The sequence below is a fragment of the Chelon labrosus genome, assembly GCF_963514085.1.
Source record: "Chelon labrosus genome assembly, chromosome: 6".
Taxonomy (NCBI): Eukaryota; Metazoa; Chordata; class Actinopteri; order Mugiliformes; family Mugilidae; genus Chelon; species Chelon labrosus.
In genome coordinates, this window is record NC_140342.1 from 14,450,812 (window position 1) to 14,469,963 (window position 19,152).

The 19,152-nt window shown below is 46.0% G+C and overlaps 1 protein-coding gene across 13 annotated transcripts in view; it reads left to right on the forward strand.

Moving 5' to 3' along the window:
• The window catches only part of kmt2cb (lysine (K)-specific methyltransferase 2Cb), a 60,874-nt gene extending 42,511 nt beyond the window's left edge, over positions 1–18,363 (forward strand). For 5 of the 13 annotated variants that reach the window (XM_084546380.1, XM_084546390.1, XM_084546385.1 and 2 more), the window contains 26 exons: positions 36–233; positions 464–2,452; positions 2,718–3,028; positions 3,142–4,721; positions 4,833–4,944; positions 5,120–5,186; positions 5,280–5,340; positions 5,473–5,705; positions 6,456–8,090; positions 8,370–8,561; positions 9,402–9,566; positions 9,675–9,804; positions 10,014–10,161; positions 10,270–10,454; positions 10,940–11,076; positions 12,177–12,462; positions 12,897–13,036; positions 13,712–13,825; positions 13,919–15,035; positions 15,127–15,263; positions 15,355–15,497; positions 15,595–15,769; positions 15,872–15,994; positions 16,092–16,165; positions 17,414–17,522; positions 17,626–18,363. In XM_084546380.1, coding sequence (XP_084402506.1) covers positions 36–233; positions 464–2,452; positions 2,718–3,028; positions 3,142–4,721; positions 4,833–4,944; positions 5,120–5,186; positions 5,280–5,340; positions 5,473–5,705; positions 6,456–8,090; positions 8,370–8,561; positions 9,402–9,566; positions 9,675–9,804; positions 10,014–10,161; positions 10,270–10,454; positions 10,940–11,076; positions 12,177–12,462; positions 12,897–13,036; positions 13,712–13,825; positions 13,919–15,035; positions 15,127–15,263; positions 15,355–15,497; positions 15,595–15,769; positions 15,872–15,994; positions 16,092–16,165; positions 17,414–17,522; positions 17,626–17,718 — 9,654 coding nt within the window. In that variant the 3' untranslated portion in view covers positions 17,719–18,363. The remainder of the gene's footprint in view (positions 1–35; positions 234–463; positions 2,453–2,717; positions 3,029–3,141; positions 4,722–4,832; positions 4,945–5,119; positions 5,187–5,279; positions 5,341–5,472; positions 5,706–6,455; positions 8,091–8,369; positions 8,562–9,401; positions 9,567–9,674; positions 9,805–10,013; positions 10,162–10,269; positions 10,455–10,939; positions 11,077–12,176; positions 12,463–12,896; positions 13,037–13,711; positions 13,826–13,918; positions 15,036–15,126; positions 15,264–15,354; positions 15,498–15,594; positions 15,770–15,871; positions 15,995–16,091; positions 16,166–17,413; positions 17,523–17,625) is intronic. The other 8 variants (XM_084546388.1, XM_084546389.1, XM_084546386.1 and 5 more) reach the window with 7 other exon arrangements.
• Positions 18,364–19,152: the final 789 nt, after the last annotated feature.

Sequence of the window (19,152 nt, forward strand, 5' to 3'; positions counted from 1 at the left end):
GCCTAATATGTAATTGTGGTTGATTTGCTGTCTAGCAAAAGGCAAGAGATAACCGAGCAGCCCTGCGCATCAACAAAGTCCAGATGTCGAATGAGACGGTGAAGAGGCACCATCCACAGCAACAGCCCCCTGAGGTGTTTGATCCCAACATACCACTAGACACAGAACTCCTGTTTAAAGACCCTTTGAAACCAAAAGAGTCAGAGCATGAACAAGAGTGGAAGTTTAGACAGGTAAGAGTGTATGCAATGTAGTCAGCGTATGCAGCGGCAGGTCCACATTATATTAAGACAGCTAAGAAGTGGTGGTTTAGTAAAGATCCCTAAACAACTGCACTATTCCTCCACATTAACCCTGATGTCATTGATGGTTAGTAGGTCCAGTTCATTTTTAGCATGACAATGATAATTGCTGTATCCATGTTTGAGGTCTAATCCCTCTTTTTACTCTGTCCTTTCTACAGCAAATGAGGCAAAAAAGCAAACAGCAAGCCAAGATTGAAGCCACTCAGAAATTGGAGCAAGTTAAAAATGAGCAACTCCAGCAGCAGCAACAGCAACAACAGCAGACTGGCCAGTCAGATGGTGATGGCAACAACAGTGGAAACCAGAGCCCGGCCTCCCAGCCCAGTAATGGTAGCATGTCCCCCATACAGCAGCTCAACCCTAAGGAAAGCTTTGCCAGGCCGCAGCTACCGGGGACACCCAATTCAGGGCCTCCGGAGGATGTGTTCTTACGACCCCCTCCTCCCCCTCCATCTGGTCCCTCCTCTCAACCTCAGTCTCCACAGGTATTCTCACCAGGATCCTCTGGTTCCAGACCCTCTTCTCCATGGGACCCATATGCCAAGATGGTTGGAACCCCAAGACCACCAACTCTTGGACCAAATACATGTCGCAGAATGCCTATGGAATCGGGTAAATCCCCCACCTCTTTAATGGAGCAGCAGGACAGAGGGAGGCCTTCTCCTGCTCATGAATCTTTTGGCTCCCCAACATCAATGAGCAGTGACCCTTATGCCAAACCACCTGACACCCCAAGGCCAACCGGGGAAATGGACCCTTTTCTGAGGCCCATGGGTCCACCTAGGGGCAGTCCGGCTGCTCAAGGTAGACCCCCAATGGGTTCTCCAGGCAGAGACCCATACTCAAGGCCCATGATCAGAAATGATGCCTATCAGCGCATGACTCAGAACAGGATGATCTTGTCTGACCCTTACTCAAGGCCTCTGCTAACACCAATCCCTGGAAGTAATGAGTCTGGCTCGGTCCCTCTGTTTAAGACACCCATGCCCCCTCCACAGGCTCAGGATCCCTTCAGCCGACCAGGTCCACATCCAAATGACAGATTCTCCCACAATCTGCAGAATGACCCTTATGCACAGCCCCCACATACCCCAAGACCATCTGGGAATGACAGTTTCACCAGTCCTCCCAGAATGGTCCAGCATCATCCTCAGGGGCACTCGTTTGCTCAGCCAGGACCAATGACTCAAATGTCTAGAAATCCTTATGCACACGCACCTTCCACTCCAAGGCCTGACCACTTCACATATGATCCCTTTGCCCAGCCCTCTGGTCCCAACAAGCCACCTACAGACCCTTTTTCTCAGCCTACAGGTAACCAGCGATCCATCAACGAACCTGGTGCTCAATCTCGACCATTTTTTGAACCATATGCTCGACCTCCTGGCACACCACGTCCACATGACAACTATGGTCAGCCATCAAACACCTCTAGCCCGTCCAAGGACCCTTACTCACAGGCTCCGGCTACTCCTCGTCCCAGTGGGATGAACCAGTACTCTCATCCGTCCCATCCAGGACAGAGGATGTCGCCTTCCCACTCGATGGACCCTTATGCTCAGCCACCAGGTACTCCACGGCCCTCAGTGGGAGAAAGATTTTCCAAGTCACCGGGTAGCCAGAGAGGGCCGATGGAGCCTTTTACTAGTACACCTGGGCCATCAAGGCCAGGAAGTGCTGACATGTTTTCCCAGCCTGGACCACCCAGACCAATGCTTAATGATCCGTATGCCCAGCCGCCAGGGACCCCAAGGCCTGGTCCTGATTTGCTCAGCAGACAGGGGCCTAGGTCAGGACCAATGGGAGGCCAAGATCCTTTTTCACCACCTCAAGGCAGGCTTCAAGAACCCTTCCCTCATCCGGACTCTCAACAGCCAAAAGTCCCTAGTGTTTTAGAAGATGGGTTTACTCAGTCACCCTCGAGGAGACCCAGTCAAACACCTGGCCATGACCCATTTGAACAAGCTCCCATGACCCCTCGTCCACAATCAACAGAGAAATTGGATATGAAAGATCAGTCACTTGTGGGTAACAATGGAACTGGCCCTCAAGACCCGACCCAGCTGTCCAACAACCTACAAATGCCTGGTGCATCCTCTGAGACTCAAGGTGTTGCACTTGCTGAAAGCGAGGAAAGACTCAGACAGGTAAATTAATACTGTGGTTTCTGTTCAGTTTTAAATCTCATAATTCTTACGTTATTGTCGAAATAGAGTGGAAACAAACAATAAAATAAAATATACAACATATAAAAACAAAAGTGTGAGTGTTGTGCTGCTCTTCAGTCATGTCATATCCCTTGATCTCCTCAGTCTTAGTAAATACGATGTAAAAGTTTTTCACATTACATTATTGTAACTGTACATTGCTTATTAATCTTTTGTTACAAAAAAAACTTGTTTTGTTTTGTAGCGACAACGAATTAGGGAACTAATCCTGAAGCAGCAGCAACAGAGGAGTGCCATTCGACAGGAGAGGGGCCCTCAGGAGCCTGCTGGCAACATGACCCCAGGAACACCACGGCCCTGGCCCCAAGAGGGCCCCGGTCCACAAGAAATGTTCAACCGGCCTCCTCCACCTTATCCTGGACAAGGACCCATGAGAGGACCAATGAGATTTCCTGGACCTTTACCAGGGGATCAGCGTGTCGCTTTCCCTAATGAAGGACAAATCCTCCGGGGCCCACATCCTGGCGATCCTAATTTGAGGCATCAAGGACCAAGGTTTGTGTTCGAGTGTGTTTCAGGTTAATTAATAACATGGTATTTCACAAATGTAGATCTGCCCTTTCTCTCGGTTTATATATGTTTTTGTTTTTTTTTAAATCCTACTTTAGGTTCACTTTTCCACCTGGGGTTTTGGGACCTCATGGAAACCAAGAGTTCTTTCCAAGGGGACAACATCCAATGCAGGATGTCCCTCATCAACTGAGGCGGTCCATGTCTGCTGAAATGGCAAAAAGTATGGGAGGAAACCCAATGGGGCTGCCCCAGCACTTCCCACCACGCAGTATGCAAATGCAACAGCACAATATCATGGGCCAGCCTTTCATTGAGCTGCGACACAGAGCAACAGAAAATAGGCCACGTATGCCATTTCCACCTGCCATGCAGGGAGGCCACATGGATCCCAACTTGCAGGGTCAAAGACTAGCAGGTTTTCCAGGACCACATGATTCCAGGTTCGCTTTGAATCAGGGCCTCGGAATGGTAGAACATATGGGGAATCAGACGGGCCACTTACAGCTCTCAGCCAGCATGGATAATCTTCATCAGCAAAGCCAGATGCAAGGAAACAACACTCTCAAACAATCTCCACTGATGAGATCTATGAGCCAGCCTGCTTCAAATGAGACCCAAAACATGGCAGCATCCATTATCCTATCTGCACCCCCTACTGTTCAGACAGAGACTGTGACGAACACTGAAAGTGTGGAGGAAAAACTGGATGCAGAAGAATCTGCAGTCAAAGATCTAGAGGACGTGGAAGTGAAAGACCTGGTAGATGCTGACTTGGAAAACCTTAATTTGGACCCTGAAGATGGCAAAGACCTAGATCTGGAGACCAATGATTTGCACCTTGATGACTTTCTAACATCTGGGAAATTTGACATCATCGCTTACACAGACCCCGATCTAGATGACATCAAGAAAGACATGTTTAATGAGGAACTGGATCTCAGTGATCCCATGGATGATAATTCTGACATGGCAGACGCCAACAAACACACAAACACTGGTAGCGAAGCTTCATCCAGTTCAACATCTGTACTGGCAAAGTCAGAGGCTACAAGTGAGCAGTGTTCAGATGAAGTCAAGCTGGAAGTCCCTGGGAATCACGACTCTGCTTCTTTGGCGCTTGGGCAGGAAATTAAAACGGAAGTCAAAGACTGTCCGAAGCCACCTGAAGTGGCAGACCAGCAAGCTCCTGGAAACACCTTAATCTCAAACCAGCAGGGAGTTCTCCCTGACTCCACCCCAGTCCTGTCTAGTTTACTCATTAAACAGCAACCTGAAGAGCAGTCATTAAATCCAATAATTGAATCTGTCAATCAAGGAGGTAACCTCATGGCCCAGCAGAACCAAGTCACTGATACTCAACATACCTCTGGACTTACAATGAGTCAAACAATATCTGACACCACCACTGCAGGAGATGTTTCTATGACTGGATTTGGGGCAGACCATCAGGTGGGGGTGAACCCTGGAGTGGACCAGAGTGGTCTGAGCCAGGCCCAGCAGGCAGCGTTGAGCCAGGCAATGGGTCAGCATGGCCAACATCGTCCTCTTCTACTGGAGGAGCAGCCACTACTATTGCAGGACCTCTTAGACCAGGAGAGGCAAGAACAGCAGCAGCAGAGGCAGATGCAGGCCATGATAAGACAGCGCTCCAGTGACTCCTTCTTCCCCAACATAGGTAAAATATTTAGACCACTGCTTGTAGGTGTCAAAATTGGGCAGTATTTGAGACAATCTTTTTTTTTCCCAGAGCCATTATCTCTGACAGTGCGCTGTTTGTCATTTGCAGATTTTGATGCCATCACTGACCCCATCATGAAAGCCAAAATGGTTGCCCTAAAAGGCATCAACAAAGTCATGGTTCAGAACAACATGGGGATGGCCCCAATGGTCATGAACAGGTGAAGAATTCATTTTGGTTCCACCTTAATATATTTTCCAGCATGAGTAGAAAATGAGAAATAAAAAGCTTCTTGCAGGAGTGTATGTATTGGCATTAATAACTAAACCACTTGGATATGTTTTCACTATAAAAGAGAAATGCTATTATAATTCTTCTATGTTGCTGTATCACAGATTTCCTTCTGTACCTGTACCACCTTGTCCTGAAAGCACACCCCTTCCTCCACAAGTTCTTGGACAGGTAATTTGTCATTCCTCTGCTTAGATGCTATTTTAAATCTTCATGCTGTTAGTTGCAATTATAGAATAATGTCCTTGTCTGCCTTGGTATCAGGATGGCAAACTGACACAAGTAGCGAGACCGAATCCTCCCAACTTCGGACCAGGATTTGTCAGTAAGTTGTCTAAAGATTTCTATGCATTTTCAGATTTTTTTGTTTGAAGTTCAGCTTGGCCTAGAAATATAAAGATGTTTGTTTTTTATGCTGTCAGGATTGCTAAATAAAGGGCCTTTTTTCTTGTTACAGACAATGCTCAGAGGGCTCAGTATGAGGAGTGGCTCCAGGAGACTCAGCAACTACTTCAAATGCAGCAGAAGTTTCTGGAAGAGAAGATCGGAGCTCACAGGAAGTCTAAGAAAGCCCTGTCTGCCAAGCAGAGAACAGCTAAGAAGGCAGGGAGAGAGTTCCCAGAGGAGGATGCGGAGCAGCTCAAACATGTCACAGAGCAGCAGGGTGTAGTGCAGAAACAACTGGAGCAGGTAAATGTTCAGGTTGTCAGGCTCCGACCATTGAATTCTATCTCACCACTACTCCTCACAGTGGCTGCCCTAGGCCTTGTCCTTTTATTGGTCCTGTGAGCATGGTTTAAATGTCTAAAGTAAGGATTGTCGATTAACACTTATCTGGCCCTCCAGCCAGGCTAATGTTATTCCCAGTGTGTGGGAACTTCAGTTCATCAGTCTTCCTAATTACAAGAAAATCAGCGTCATTAATGTCAGGGTGCATATTAAATTTAAGAGAACACACATACTTGTCTGTTTTCATTTTCATTATTTTCAGTTCTCTTTTATGCTGTTCATTTAATTTTAATGAGGACATACGTTTATTGCAGAACTAATTTGTGTTAATATTAGTCCAGTTTGATCAAACACGGTGTTGGTAGGGTATGCGCATCTAGCGATTCTCTTACCAAGCAGACTTGAAAAATAATATGCAAACCGAGGAATTCAAAACACACATATTGCTCCACTGCAGCTGTCAACCTGCTTTGACTCCCTAAAAGTGCACTGCTGAAAAAGAAAAAGAAAAAAATGCTCTTGGCAGAGTGTACTTTCCAACTCTCACTTCAAAGATACATTTTTCAGTTACCACTTGAAAGTAAAATATCTCGACTTCTTCTTCGGGTAAACTGGTTTCCTCACCAGTATGGCATAGAACCCGTTTCAAGCCGTGCATAATTGCTTTGGGGTTGTCATAGAGAATCATTATTTTTATTTGTCTTGTTTCAGATCCGCAAGCAGCAGAAGGAACATGCTGAACTTATTGAGGAGTACCGTGTGAAACAGCAGCAAAACAATTTGACTCCGATGATGCCTGCAATGCTCCCTTTGCCAGGACCTGCTGGCATGGTTCCCAGTGGGCCGCCTATCGTCCAGCCTCCTATGAACCCTATGATGCAGATGCCGCTTCATCCTGGCCAACCAAATGCACCTCCTCGTATGCCCAACCCTCCACCTGGCTGGCATCCCGGTGCTCCTATGCCCATGGGTGGACCAGGAATGCCTCCTATAATACCCCCTCAGGTACCGGTGGGAAATTCAGCTCAGCCCCTTCAGATGCCAATGGTTAATGTACCTCAGCACACGCAAATGCCTGTGGAGCCCCAGGCACCACCCGCTCCACCAGGTGGCGTAAAGCCCATGCAGGCGGGTGGTGTGAAGTTTGACGACAACAACCCATTCAGCGAAGGCTTCCAGGAGCGTGAGAGGAGGGAGAGGCTTAGAGAGCAGCAGGAAAGACAGCGGGTGCAGCTCATGCAGGAAGTTGAACGTCAAAGAGCGCTGAAGCATCGTATGGAGATGGAGCAGCAAGGGATGATGGGGCCAGATGGGAACATGGCCCCACTCTCTCAAATGCCATTTTTTAATGCAGAGCTGCCGCAGGACTTTATGCAGCCTCAGAGACCCCCTCTGCAACAACAACAGCAACTTGGACCAATGTTCCCCCAGCAGCAGGGCATGCAGCCAGGTATGAGCTCACCACCTGGAACATTTATGCAAGGCGACAGGAGAGCCATGATGGGGAATGGGATGATGCCACCAGACATGGGGCCGGGTATGGGGCCTGATAATGTTGGCCTGCAAGGACCCAACTTTCCTCACGGGCATCCAAGGCCTCGCCAGTTCAGCGGACCAGGAATGATGCTTCAGATGCCAGGTGAGGGTCCACCGTTTGCGGGTGACTCGTCTACACCTCTGCCATCCAACTTTCCAGGCGCAGGGCAGTCTCTCATTCAGCTCTACTCCAACATCATCCCAGACGAAAAAGGGAAAAAGAAAAGGAACCGCAAAAAGAAGAAAGATGACGACGCAGATTCTGTCAAGACGCCTTCAACGCCACACTCCGACCTCACAGCCCCTCTCACGCCATGCGTCTCGGACACTTCCTCAACTCCGACCAGAAACACCCATCTCTTCGGAGACCAGGACTTGTCAAGGTCCCCTTTGCTGGGATCGTCCACCCCCAGTCACTCAGAGCTTGAGAGGCAGCTTTCTGGAGGACAATCCGGACAACATAGTCTGTCATCGGACGCATCAAGGGCCCAGGCTCAGGAGCATGACAGGATCCTCAGCAACATAAAGCTGGAGCAGACTGATGCCAGTGAGTGTCATGGGACTATTGGCTCAGAGATGAGCTCTGTGAAAGAAGAGGGTAACAAAGGGAGTGCATCTCCATTCCCTGCTGGGCAAAGTCCAAACAAGGGGGAGGCAGGCAATGAACTACTGAAACACCTTCTGAAGAACAAGAGTACACCTCCACCGGGATTGTCCCAGCAGAGGTCAGAAGAAAGCCTGCGCTCAGAGGAGGAGGAGGCCACAGACTGCAAAGCCCTGTTGAGGCAGAGCTCCATAGACAGCAATGGGGTGAGTGTTTTTGTTCATCTAACGGTTGCGGAGTGCTGTGGGGGTGATCAACACAGTGAGTCATAGACGGGGCTAAGTGATTCAGATGGGAGGCGCGTCACAGTTAAATCGGCATGAGTCATTGCTGTCGGTATATTTGAATAAGTCGTAGCATGTTTGTTGCGACTCGGCTCAAGGGCCACAGCAATGTGTAACGATGCTTTTGAAATCATCTTAATTAAGTGATATTAGGTTTCCGCTTGATTTTTTTATGCAGCAATATTATTTTATCGTCTTCAGGCCTATTCAGATGGCACCCCTGACTTTCCTGGACCTCTGCTCCCTGAACAGGAGAAGAAGAAGGGGAGGAACAAGAGGGCACCTAAAGGAGGGGAGAAACCTGCGTCCCGCTACAAGAAGAGGAAGAAGGAAGGAGACGAGAGGCAACTGATGCACTCCGGCCCCGAAAGTGTGATGACCCAAATCAAACAGGTAAGATGGACTACATCTACATTACATCTCATCAAATGTTGTTCTTCAATTTAGTAGGAGCTGCATGTCTTCGGGAACAAAGGGCGGTAGAAAGATTATAGCTTAAAATACGAATGCTTCATTCTGAGTTTTACAGCATTAATTACTGCCAGAATAGAAAATTGTCTCTGCCAAGTGCACAGACACTAATTTCACATATCATAAGCATATTACTGTAATTAGGCACTAGCCGACTGACAGTTGCACACCCAGGTATTAGAAGCTGTTATTATTCAGGAGAGCTGATGGCGTGCTTATATTGCAAGTCCCTCATTGATTGAGGTTTACTAATTTCAACTTTATGAAGCTGACTCGCCCGTTATCATCACTGACATTTAATACAGCTCAGCAAAATCTATATGAGCTTGTACATAAGTATGCTAGTTTCTCACGTATATAGGATTTGATTTGAATGAATCAGAAATTGTGACTGACGGGTGTCTTCAGAAAAGCAAACAGCTTAGAGTTAACTGGTCTCAAATAAGGTAGATAGCTGGACTAGAGATTAAACAGCTCACTATTTTTCCGGTACTTGATCCGAACTCAAGGCTGCTTGCAATTCAGACAGAACTGTCTACATGTGGTAACCTTTTCTGGGTGTTTTCTCAGGAGAACTAATCTAATCCTACGTACCAAATGCACAACTAATGCTCCTGATATGTTCCTAAAAAATTGAACTGTGCAAAAACACAGCAGCCGCATTACAAAGTAGGATCTCTCACTTGTTGTGGTGGGGATGTTGTATGTGTGAACCTTCCTTCCTAACCCCTCCGCTGGTTCTGTTTTTCTCTCCCGACACAGCAGCTCTCCCTGCTGCCCCTCATGGAGCCACTGATTGGTGTCAACTTTGCCCATTTCGCTCCCTACGGCAGCGGCCAGCTCAACGGAGAGAACCTTTTGTCTGGTACCTTTGGCAGCGCCTCGCTAGATGGAGTCTCTGATTATTACTCCCAGCTGGCATACAAGGTGAGATGTGCTAACCACACTAAGGATAAACGAGGTAAACACAGGGTCGTGTGTTTAGTCTGTCTGTAGCTTAGTGTGCTGACATTGCATTGGTTTTGACTCCTGCAGCAGAGTAACTTGAGCAATCCACCAACGCCGCCGGCGTCTCTTCCTCCCACCCCGCCACCTGTGAACCGACAGAAAATGATCAACGGGTTTGCCACAACAGAAGAGCTGGCAAGCAAAGCTGCTGCCATGGGTAAGCACTCAAGACGGAGTGTCTTAACATTTCTGAAGACTTTTTAAGAATAATTTCCTCCAGATAATGTTTCCCACTATATTTTATACCATAATCACAAAACCTGCTCAAGGAAATTACATACATCATGTCATATATTGCAATCATCACATGCTAGCATAGCTTGTGTATACATATTGACATTCTTTTGTTGTTTTTTTAAATTACAGTGTCCAAAGGCCTGGTCCCAAAGCCGTTGCATGTCCCATTTAGGACCGAGGAAGATCTCCTAGCCCGGGCCATTGCTCAGGGTCCCAAAACTGTGGATGTTCCAGCTTCACTTCCCACCCCTCCTCACAACAACCAGGAAGAGCTCAGGTAATGGATAAATAACAAATAACAGCGCTTGATGCAATGACAGTTTATTTGAGCCGCCTGGTTTTGGCTGCAGAGATTCTTATATTTTTTTTTTGTTTGTTTTTCCAGTAACAGAGGACAGGAGCCTGGCAAGGACAGGGACACGCCTGACAGCTTCGTTCCATCCTCATCTCCCGAGAGCGTGGTTGGCATGGAGATCAGCCGCTACCCAGACCTGTCTCTGGTGAAGGAAGAGCCGCTGTCCCCCTGCTTGTCACCCGTCCTCCCCATGCTTCCTGCGCCTGATGGGAAAGGTAAACAACCACAACTCAGCGCTGTTCAATCATCCAGTTAGATTTAATTGAAACTTGGTGTGCAGTTTAAACACGCAACTCCCATCTTGAAGGCCGGGTCGTGGTTTCCAAGTGCGCATATCTTCAAGTGTCCATGTGATGGAAATTTGATTTGATGGTCTTTGATTTACAAACAGCCAACACACAGCGTGTACCGGGAAAAAAAAAAATGTACACCCGTCCACAAATACCCTGATGTATGTTCTCTGCTCCACATCCTTGGCCCTGTCCTTGTTAAGCAGTCAAACACAAGTATAAATTTTTTTTTCTTGTTCAGCCAAACACAATAGACAAATGTGCTCTTTTCCCAAGCCGTCACCATGTGTTCTAGCGTGCATATGCGGAGCAGATGCCATTATTTGTGCTGCGTATAAAAGCAAGTCGGTGTGATCAGAGATGAGCTGTGTGGCAGTTTTTTCAGAACGTCCTTCCTTTTTATTTTCCAGGGACACAGATCAAACTGCAGGATATCAAGACCGAACCCTCTTCGATGTTCTTTGGCTCCCCCTTTGGCCCCATGTCAAACGATTCCAAACAAGGCCTGGTGTCTGTAGCCATCACACTAAGACCAGCTGCAGCTGAGGTAAGAATACTTAACCGGGGTCTCAGCAATTCAGCGTCGACTGTAGCCTTACCTTTATTTTTAGTTGCATCACAGACTCTTAAACAATTGATGGCGCCTTGTTATTTCTTATGTAACGTGTTTCTACCTGTCTGGCTTCTTCAGTTTCACATGACAAATAAAGTTTTTCTAAATTAGTTGTGTAGGTGATGACTCTTTTAACCATAGCCTTTTTTTCATCTTTATAATAACACTGAATAAGAAAAGTAGTGCAGGATTCTAGGCTTAACATTTAGCAGATGTTTGAGTGGTAGCCACTTCTTGTTGTGGATACAAGAGGGGTCATGTTGCCATCATTATCTGTTAGTCCCATGTCATGTTCAATTTCTGCTTTTTCCTCTTCAAAGTAAGCATGCTATTTAGAGCTTTGTGGTGCTGTTGGAGCTGGGGCTTGTGGTTTAGATTTTTTGTAGTTGTATTTTCCTTCAACTTCCAGTTCCTTTGCTCCCCATGGGCTCCCATAGTTTATCAAAACACGGCAGCAAGCAATGAAGAGTTTGCCCCCAAAAAAGGCGCAGGCTCGTCAGTAACACTGGTTCCGTTTTGTGGCATCAGACCTCGAGCAAACTGCAGTTTGTCTCAAAGCTTGCGTTTAAAAGCTGTTGCAACTAAAGGCAGCAGCACGACCAGTTTATTTCAGCATCTCAAACAGAGGCATGCAGCAGAGTGGGAGAAATATTGTTCACTACAAGATGACGCAAGACCTCAGCGGTACACAAACACCCGATAAAAGCGGCCGACATTAGAAGAATCTTTTTTATAATAAGTGCATTTGTGATGCATATCGGGTTCTATCCTGTTATTAATGCACCATTATTTTTAAGAAGGAAAAAATTTTACAATTTTAAAAATTTTTAGGTCGTATCGCCCTAGTTGGAATCTACTTCACCTACTTTCTGACATTGAGAGTCAACTAAGCATGCAAACCAAATCAAGGGGCTGCACCTGAGAATACAGTTCACACCTGACTGACCTTATATATGATATAGACATTTAAAAATGTATCGGTGAGAATTTTGATGAAAAACGCATGTGTCTTGTTGTTTTTTTGCTTGTCTCAGAACATAACGGGGGTCGTGGCAGCCATTTCAGACCTGCTGTGTGTCAAGATCCCCAGCAGCTATGAAGTCAGCAGCACCCCTGACAGAGGACCCCTGTCTATGCTCGGTGGTCCGAGAATGGGCCCCCATGGCATGGATCCTCGGCCTCCCATGCTCTTCCACGAACAAGGTGACAACGGAGGGTTTCACGGCAGGCCTGGGCAGATGATTAGGCCCGGTGGAGCGCATGGAATGATGCAGCAGCAGCAGCAGGCGCATCATTTCCGTTTCCATCCCAACAGCCCAGGTGAGGGAATAAAATTAAATTAAACAAGAGCATCTCCAGTTCCCCCAGGTACTGTAATACAGTCTGTAATTGAAATGTCATGTCTGATTTAAGCTAAATATAATCAGACCTTGTGAAAAAGCACAATTCAGAAACACGATTTTAATATGTAATTTAAGAAGGAAAAAAAAAAACATCCACAGGAGCAGTTGTTTTTCTTAACACTATTTACAAACTGCCTTTATTATTATCTGGGGCTGAGGGCAGTGTGTACACCAGGTTCTGACATGCATATTTATTCATTTCACAGTTTCTCTCAACTACAAGATTTAGTTTTTTTCCTATAAAAGGAGATTTTATTGTTAATTGTTTACACAAAATAAACCATCATTCATCTGTGAGCTGACAGAATGGTAGAATTAATTTTAAATTGTAAATCCCTTCTTATGCTTCAGGCTCTGCTGCAGTACGAGGACCTGATCATAAGACCCCTGCCAGCCCTGGATGTAAACCTCAGTGGTGCTGCCATTGTAAGGTGGTGGTTCTGGGAAATGGAGTGCAGAAAGCCATCAAAGACCTCCCTGCACACATGAAGGTACTCAAGTTAATAAGGATTAAATGCTATATATACATATATATGCAGTCACACCACCTCTAAACTGAAAACACTCGTGATATTTTAGCCGATTTAGTGAGATTGAATGCATGTACTGCTTCTCAGTTTCCTACTCAGACATCACAGCATGAGGTGATGGATGCTCGAGAGTGTTTGTATTCTCATCACGACTGAAGTGGTGTACACCTTAATAAAGTGCAGCATTAAGCGTACACACGGTGCAGTGCAGTTCAACGGCCCTTTGCCCAAAAAAAACAAAAAATAAAAAATCATTTTATTATTGATTTCCTTGTGGGAGCAGAGACTGGATGTTCAGACCTTACGTTAGAGGATGTACAGTGCCGTCTGCTCTCAGAAGGCCTTGAAGGCCCACACACATCTTTATATTCATACACACTGTGCTACTGTAGTGCTGTGCGTGTCCCATGATATGTAAATCCTGCCTGCTGGAGTTAAATCTATTTCAAATCAGTTAGTGGGTTAAATGGCGTACCCCGTGACTTCAGACTTTGAGAATTTTGGTTATTTAAATATTGAATGTTTTTGATGTTTATTTCATAATTTCGTTTAACATCAGTTGAGCTACAGCAGTTCACATTGGTCAAACTTATTCAGCTTGTTAATACTTGGGACTGTTTTTTTTTTCCCCCCCAGCAGCATGAAGGTCGTTTCAAATCTGAAGAAGACCTCGTCTTCTGCAGCCACAGCTGCTTCCTTCTCTACTGCTCGTCATCATCAGTGCAATCCAGATCAAACACAGAAGCGAAGGTTTGTATGACTGGAACGCTCGGGGAAAAAAAATAAAAATAAAGATTTTAATATAACCTGTGTAACGCCGCGCGTCTTGTCTCATCTCTTCAGGAATCAGTGTCCCTTCTCCCAGCCTCTGAGCAAACAGAGAGCCTTTCCAAAACTCAGCACCAGTACAGTAACAACATGTCCTCACTGGATGTTCATTGCCTGGCCCAGCTTCAGCCCAAGCAGTCGCCACCCTCCACTCCTCCTATCCCTTTCCCTATGGCGGGTGAGACGCCCAAAATGGAAGCCAAGTCCGATGCTCTCAAAGTGACAGTGAAGCTTAAGGCCCGGCCGAGGCTCCACGACGGTTGGCACCAGGGAAAGAGACAGAAAGGACTCCGCTGGAGGAAGTGGACCGTTCAGGTGGTGATACCAAGAGGGAATTCCCAGCTCCCAGACGAGGATAAGATTGATGAGCTCCTCAAGAAGCTTGGGGCCTCCCTGCGTCCTCCAGCTTTGCTCCGAGACCAGAGACGCTGCTGTTTCTGCCACCAGTTTGGAGATGGGATCACTGATGGTCCTGCCAGGCTGCTAAATCTCGATCTTGATGTGTGGGTTCATCTGAACTGTGCCTTGTGGTCGACCGAGGTGTATGAGACGCAGGCCGGCGCCCTCATCAACGTGGAGCTTGCGCTGCGCCGTGGCCAAACCGTACGCTGCGCCTACTGCCAGCAGACGGGAGCCACCAGCGGCTGCCACCGCCTACGCTGTACCAACGTGTACCATTTCACCTGTGCCCTGCAGGCTCAGTGCACCTTCTTCAAGGACAAGACCATGTTGTGTCACGCCCACAGACCCCGCGGAACAGCTGGACAAGCGCTGGAGCATGAGCTGCGGTGCTTCGCTGTGTTCCGGCGGGTCTATGTCCAGAGAGACGAGGTGCGTCAGATTGCCACTGCTGTGCGGCAACCAGAACTAGGTTACACCTTTCGAGTGGGTAGCCTGGTGTTGCACGCGATGGGCCAGCTAACCCCCCTACAAATGGCAGCCTTCCATTCCTCCACCGCCATATTTCCAGTTGGCTATGAGGCTTGCCGCATTTATTGGAGCATGCGCCATGGCAACCGCCGTTGCCGCTATATCTGTTCTGTTGAAGACAAGGATGGGTTCCCAGAGTTTACCATCAGAGTCATCGAACAGGGCTATGAAGACCTGGTCCTGACTGACGGCTCTCCTAAAGGTTTGCTCTCATTTCTCGTAGAAAAACCTCTACTGCGTCTCATTTCACGGTTCATTTTTAACTGTGTCATGTGCTCGTGTCACCGTCACAGGAGTGTGGGATAAGGTCCTAGGTCCCGTTGCTGAGAAAAGAACTGAATCAGGCACTCTGAAGCTGTTCCCCGTTTACCTGAAAGGAGAGGATCTGTTTGGGCTCACAGTCCCTGCAGTCACCAAGATCACTGAATCGGTTTGTTGCTTTCGCTCAAGATTTTAAAAATGTTAACTAATCCCTAAATTATGTTCTGCATCTCTATGAACTGTGCTCTGTTCTACCCCAGCTCCCGGGGGTGGAGGCTTGTGACAGGTACTCGTTCCGTTACGGACGCAACCCTCTCGTGGAGCTGCCTCTCGCGTTCAATCCAGCCGGTTGTGCCCGCGCCCAGCCAAGAACAAGCTCCCCCTACGCCTCCCTGGTGATAAGGTAACTTTGATTGAAGCTGACGTTAAATGACTTTTGCGGGCATGTGTTGTTTCAAAGGAAAAAAGTTTAATGACTTGTTCACCCGCTCAACATAAAGGCCCCAGCCACAGGCCGTGTCCAGCAGCAGTGCCAGGTCTAACCAGAATGTGGCTCAAGGAGAAGGCGGCGCTCCACATAATAAGCCTCCAGTAGTGCACCCCAGGTCCTCCCAGTACCGCTGGATGAAGAGCGAGTGGAGAGCCAATGTCTATCTGGCCCGCTCCCGTATCCAGGTGAGTCAGCACCATATTCCTGACTGTGATCACGTGATGCTGAAACGATAGGATTCTGTTTCCTGAAGACAAAATGAAAAGCTGTGTTATATATATTTCCAGGGCCTGGGGCTGTTTGCTGCGAGAGACATTGAAAAACAAACTATGGTGATTGAGTACAATGGAACCGTCCTCCGAAACGAGGTTGCCATCAGGAAGGAAAAGATATATAGGTCTCAGGTATGCGTAAGTATTTAATACTTTTTCAGCTTAAATTCTTTTTGTTTAAATACGTTTTGCTAAAACTGACGGCGTGCAATTTTCTCCCTTTCTCCCTTTACAGAACCGAGCGGTGTTCATGTTCCGCATCGACAGCGAACACATTGTTGATGCCACCAGAAATGGAGGGCTTGCAAGGTACCGTGAGATCCACAAATTAATTTAACAGTTCTTCTTAACATTTTTTAAATAGTAAATGTCTTTTATTTAGAGACTTTTGTTATTAATTAGATTGTTCCCTAAATTTTAATAGTGTCTTAATAGTTGCGCTTCATGGGATAATTGGATGACAGTCTTTTATAGTCTGACACAAAACATAATAACGAGCATACTGGCAAGACTGTAGCCTAAAACATGGACGTAATGAATAAAATATTGGTTTTTAAAACATGGCGACTAATTAATTTGAATGACTGACCCAGTTCCTTGCTCTTGCTTCGCTTCGTTCATGGCAGCATATCATACATTGTTTGCCACTGCGTAGCTTCTGTGTTAAGTGTCTTTGCCTGCACGCATAACATTAAAGTGGTATCTTAATCCAGCTGCGTGTGTGCGGTACACTGCTAATGGACTACGCAGGTCTGCAAGTGGTACATCTGCGTTATGTATTACAAGAACTGGATAGTGGTCCCAAGATGGCGTCCCAGTTTGCACTGTTCCCGGAGCCTCAGATTAAAAGCAATAAGAAGGAGGCTTCTTGAATTTTACATGTGGTAGTCAGTGGGATGCTGCTTTTACTGGAGATACATACTGCTCTTTCAGGTGCAATCTGTTAGCAACGAAACCTACAGCAACTTACAACGATCAGCCACAACATTATGACCATTATGACTGGAGAAGAAAATGCCATTGACCATCTTGTGACAATACAATTTTCTGCTGGCAAACTTTTGGACCTGGTGTTCATGTTACTTAGACATGTACCACCCACCTAGACCAGACCAGGCACGCCCACCCCATAGCAATGACACTCCTTGATGTCAGCAGCCATCCCCAGCAGGATGCAGTCTGACACAGACACAAAAACGGTTTAGGAACAACTAAAAAAAAACAAAACAAAACATGAAGAACAGCACAAGGTGCTGACCTGGCCTCCAAATTCACTAGATCCCAAGCTAATCAAGTGTCTGTGGGATGCACTGGATCAAGTCGGATCCACAGAGGCCCGTCCCCTCAACCCATAGGACCCAAAGGTCTCCCACTAACAACATTCTGTTGCCAGACACCACAGGACACCCTCAGAAGGCCCATGTCCATTTTCTGATGAGTCACAACTGTTTTGGAGGCACAAGGGAGATCAACACAATATTAGGAAGGTGGTCATAATGTTACGCCTGATTGGTGTAAAGATACTTGACTTTTTTTTTGTTTGTTTTTTCTCCTCAGATATATCAATCACTCTTGCGCCCCTAACTGTGTTGCTGAGGTGGTCACGTTTGAAAGGGGCTACAAAATCATCATCAGCTGCATTCGCCGCGTTGATAAAGGAGAGGAGGTGAGTGTCCCGTGTTCTGTTACTGCGTTTCATGAGTGTTGACGCGAACGGCGCAAATGCAATTCTCAGCAACGGACGTTTCTCCCTTCGTTTTTCTTTCCAGCTGTGTTTCGACTACCAGTTTGACACCGCCGAGGGCCAGCACAAGATCGCTTGCCACTGCGGCGCTCCTGAATGCAGGAAGTGGATTAACTGAACAAAACGACAAACCCAAATGCATTCCTTGCTATCGTTTGTGCGGACGCTGCGAACCTCTGCACAGAGGACTAAAAAGAGACTTCACACTAAAGTCATTTCACGAATGAGCAGAAGGCCTGAACCCTTGGAGAAATGTACACGTTGGTTCATCAAGATCACGGAGTTTAAAACGGTTGGCGGGAGACAAGTGTAACACAGTAGCAGGACGTGACTCGTGCCATATGTGAGGGGCTCTGTTGTATGCGACGCCTCTGTCTGTCTGTATGTATCTGCGTGTTGGGCGTACATGGGGGTGCGGAATCCACCAGCGAATGAGAAAGCACTGTGCAGGGTGCGGCCTTATAGCTTACTAAGGGCAGGCCCTTTTGTTTCATACTGTTAATGTATACCGTATGACTAAATGTAGACATCACTGAATGAGGAATGTACAGCAATGAATACCGCGAAGGGAATATTAACTTGCACTAAAAAAAAAGAAAATAAACAAAAAAAAAAACAACACAAACACACACACACCCACACAAAAACTTTTAAATACTTGATTCCATGAGTCAGTTTTATCATAGGTCTCTGTCATGTGATTTGTGTGGAATTCGAGAGGTTTTGTATTTATTACTGAGTGAATGAATTTTATTCTCAAAATGATGAGATTGAGTTAAAGAAGGCTAGATCGCTATTGTTTTTGAAGACTGAAGAAGACTTGCTGTTACTTTTGTAAAAAATGTACATAAAGAAAACTATAGGAATAACCGACCAAATACTACCTTAACCTTCTTGATGTTTGGGTGTTTTTAAATTGTTTTTTTTTTTTCTGTTTTTTTTTTTCTTTTTGTTCTGTTTGTCATTGAAATTTATTTAAGATGGACGTTATTTCAGTTTGAGAGTATATATTATGATTATTCTGTACAGAATTTGTAATATAACCACAATAATTCACAAAGTATTTTTGTTGTATTAAAAGTAAGGTATTGTAGCGTAGTGTTTTGTGACTTACACATACTTTGACCACTCAAAAAAAAAAGAAATATTTTTGTTGACTAACGAGTTATCAGTTACAGAATCACGAAGAAGAAGAAGAAGAAGAAAAAAATAGACTTCAAATAGTAAGAGATCATTGTGATCTGTTTGCTGTTAATCAGGTTTGATTTTAAAGAACTGTGAATTAGGTTTTAAAACCCAAAAAAACAACTTTTTAACTTTTTATCGCAAATAGAAACAGCAACGTGTATTTACATGTTTTTGTTTTTACTTTTAAAATGAGGTGCGACCGTCTAATGATGTTGTGACTCAGACGAACCAGTGCGTGATGGAAAGAATCGTTATTGGGGGCGGGAGGGAGGGTGGGGGCTGTAGGTTGTTCTACTTTTTGTTTTGTTTTGTTTTTCGGACAGAAATGGCATTCTGCTTAATCAGAAATATTTCTTATACTGAC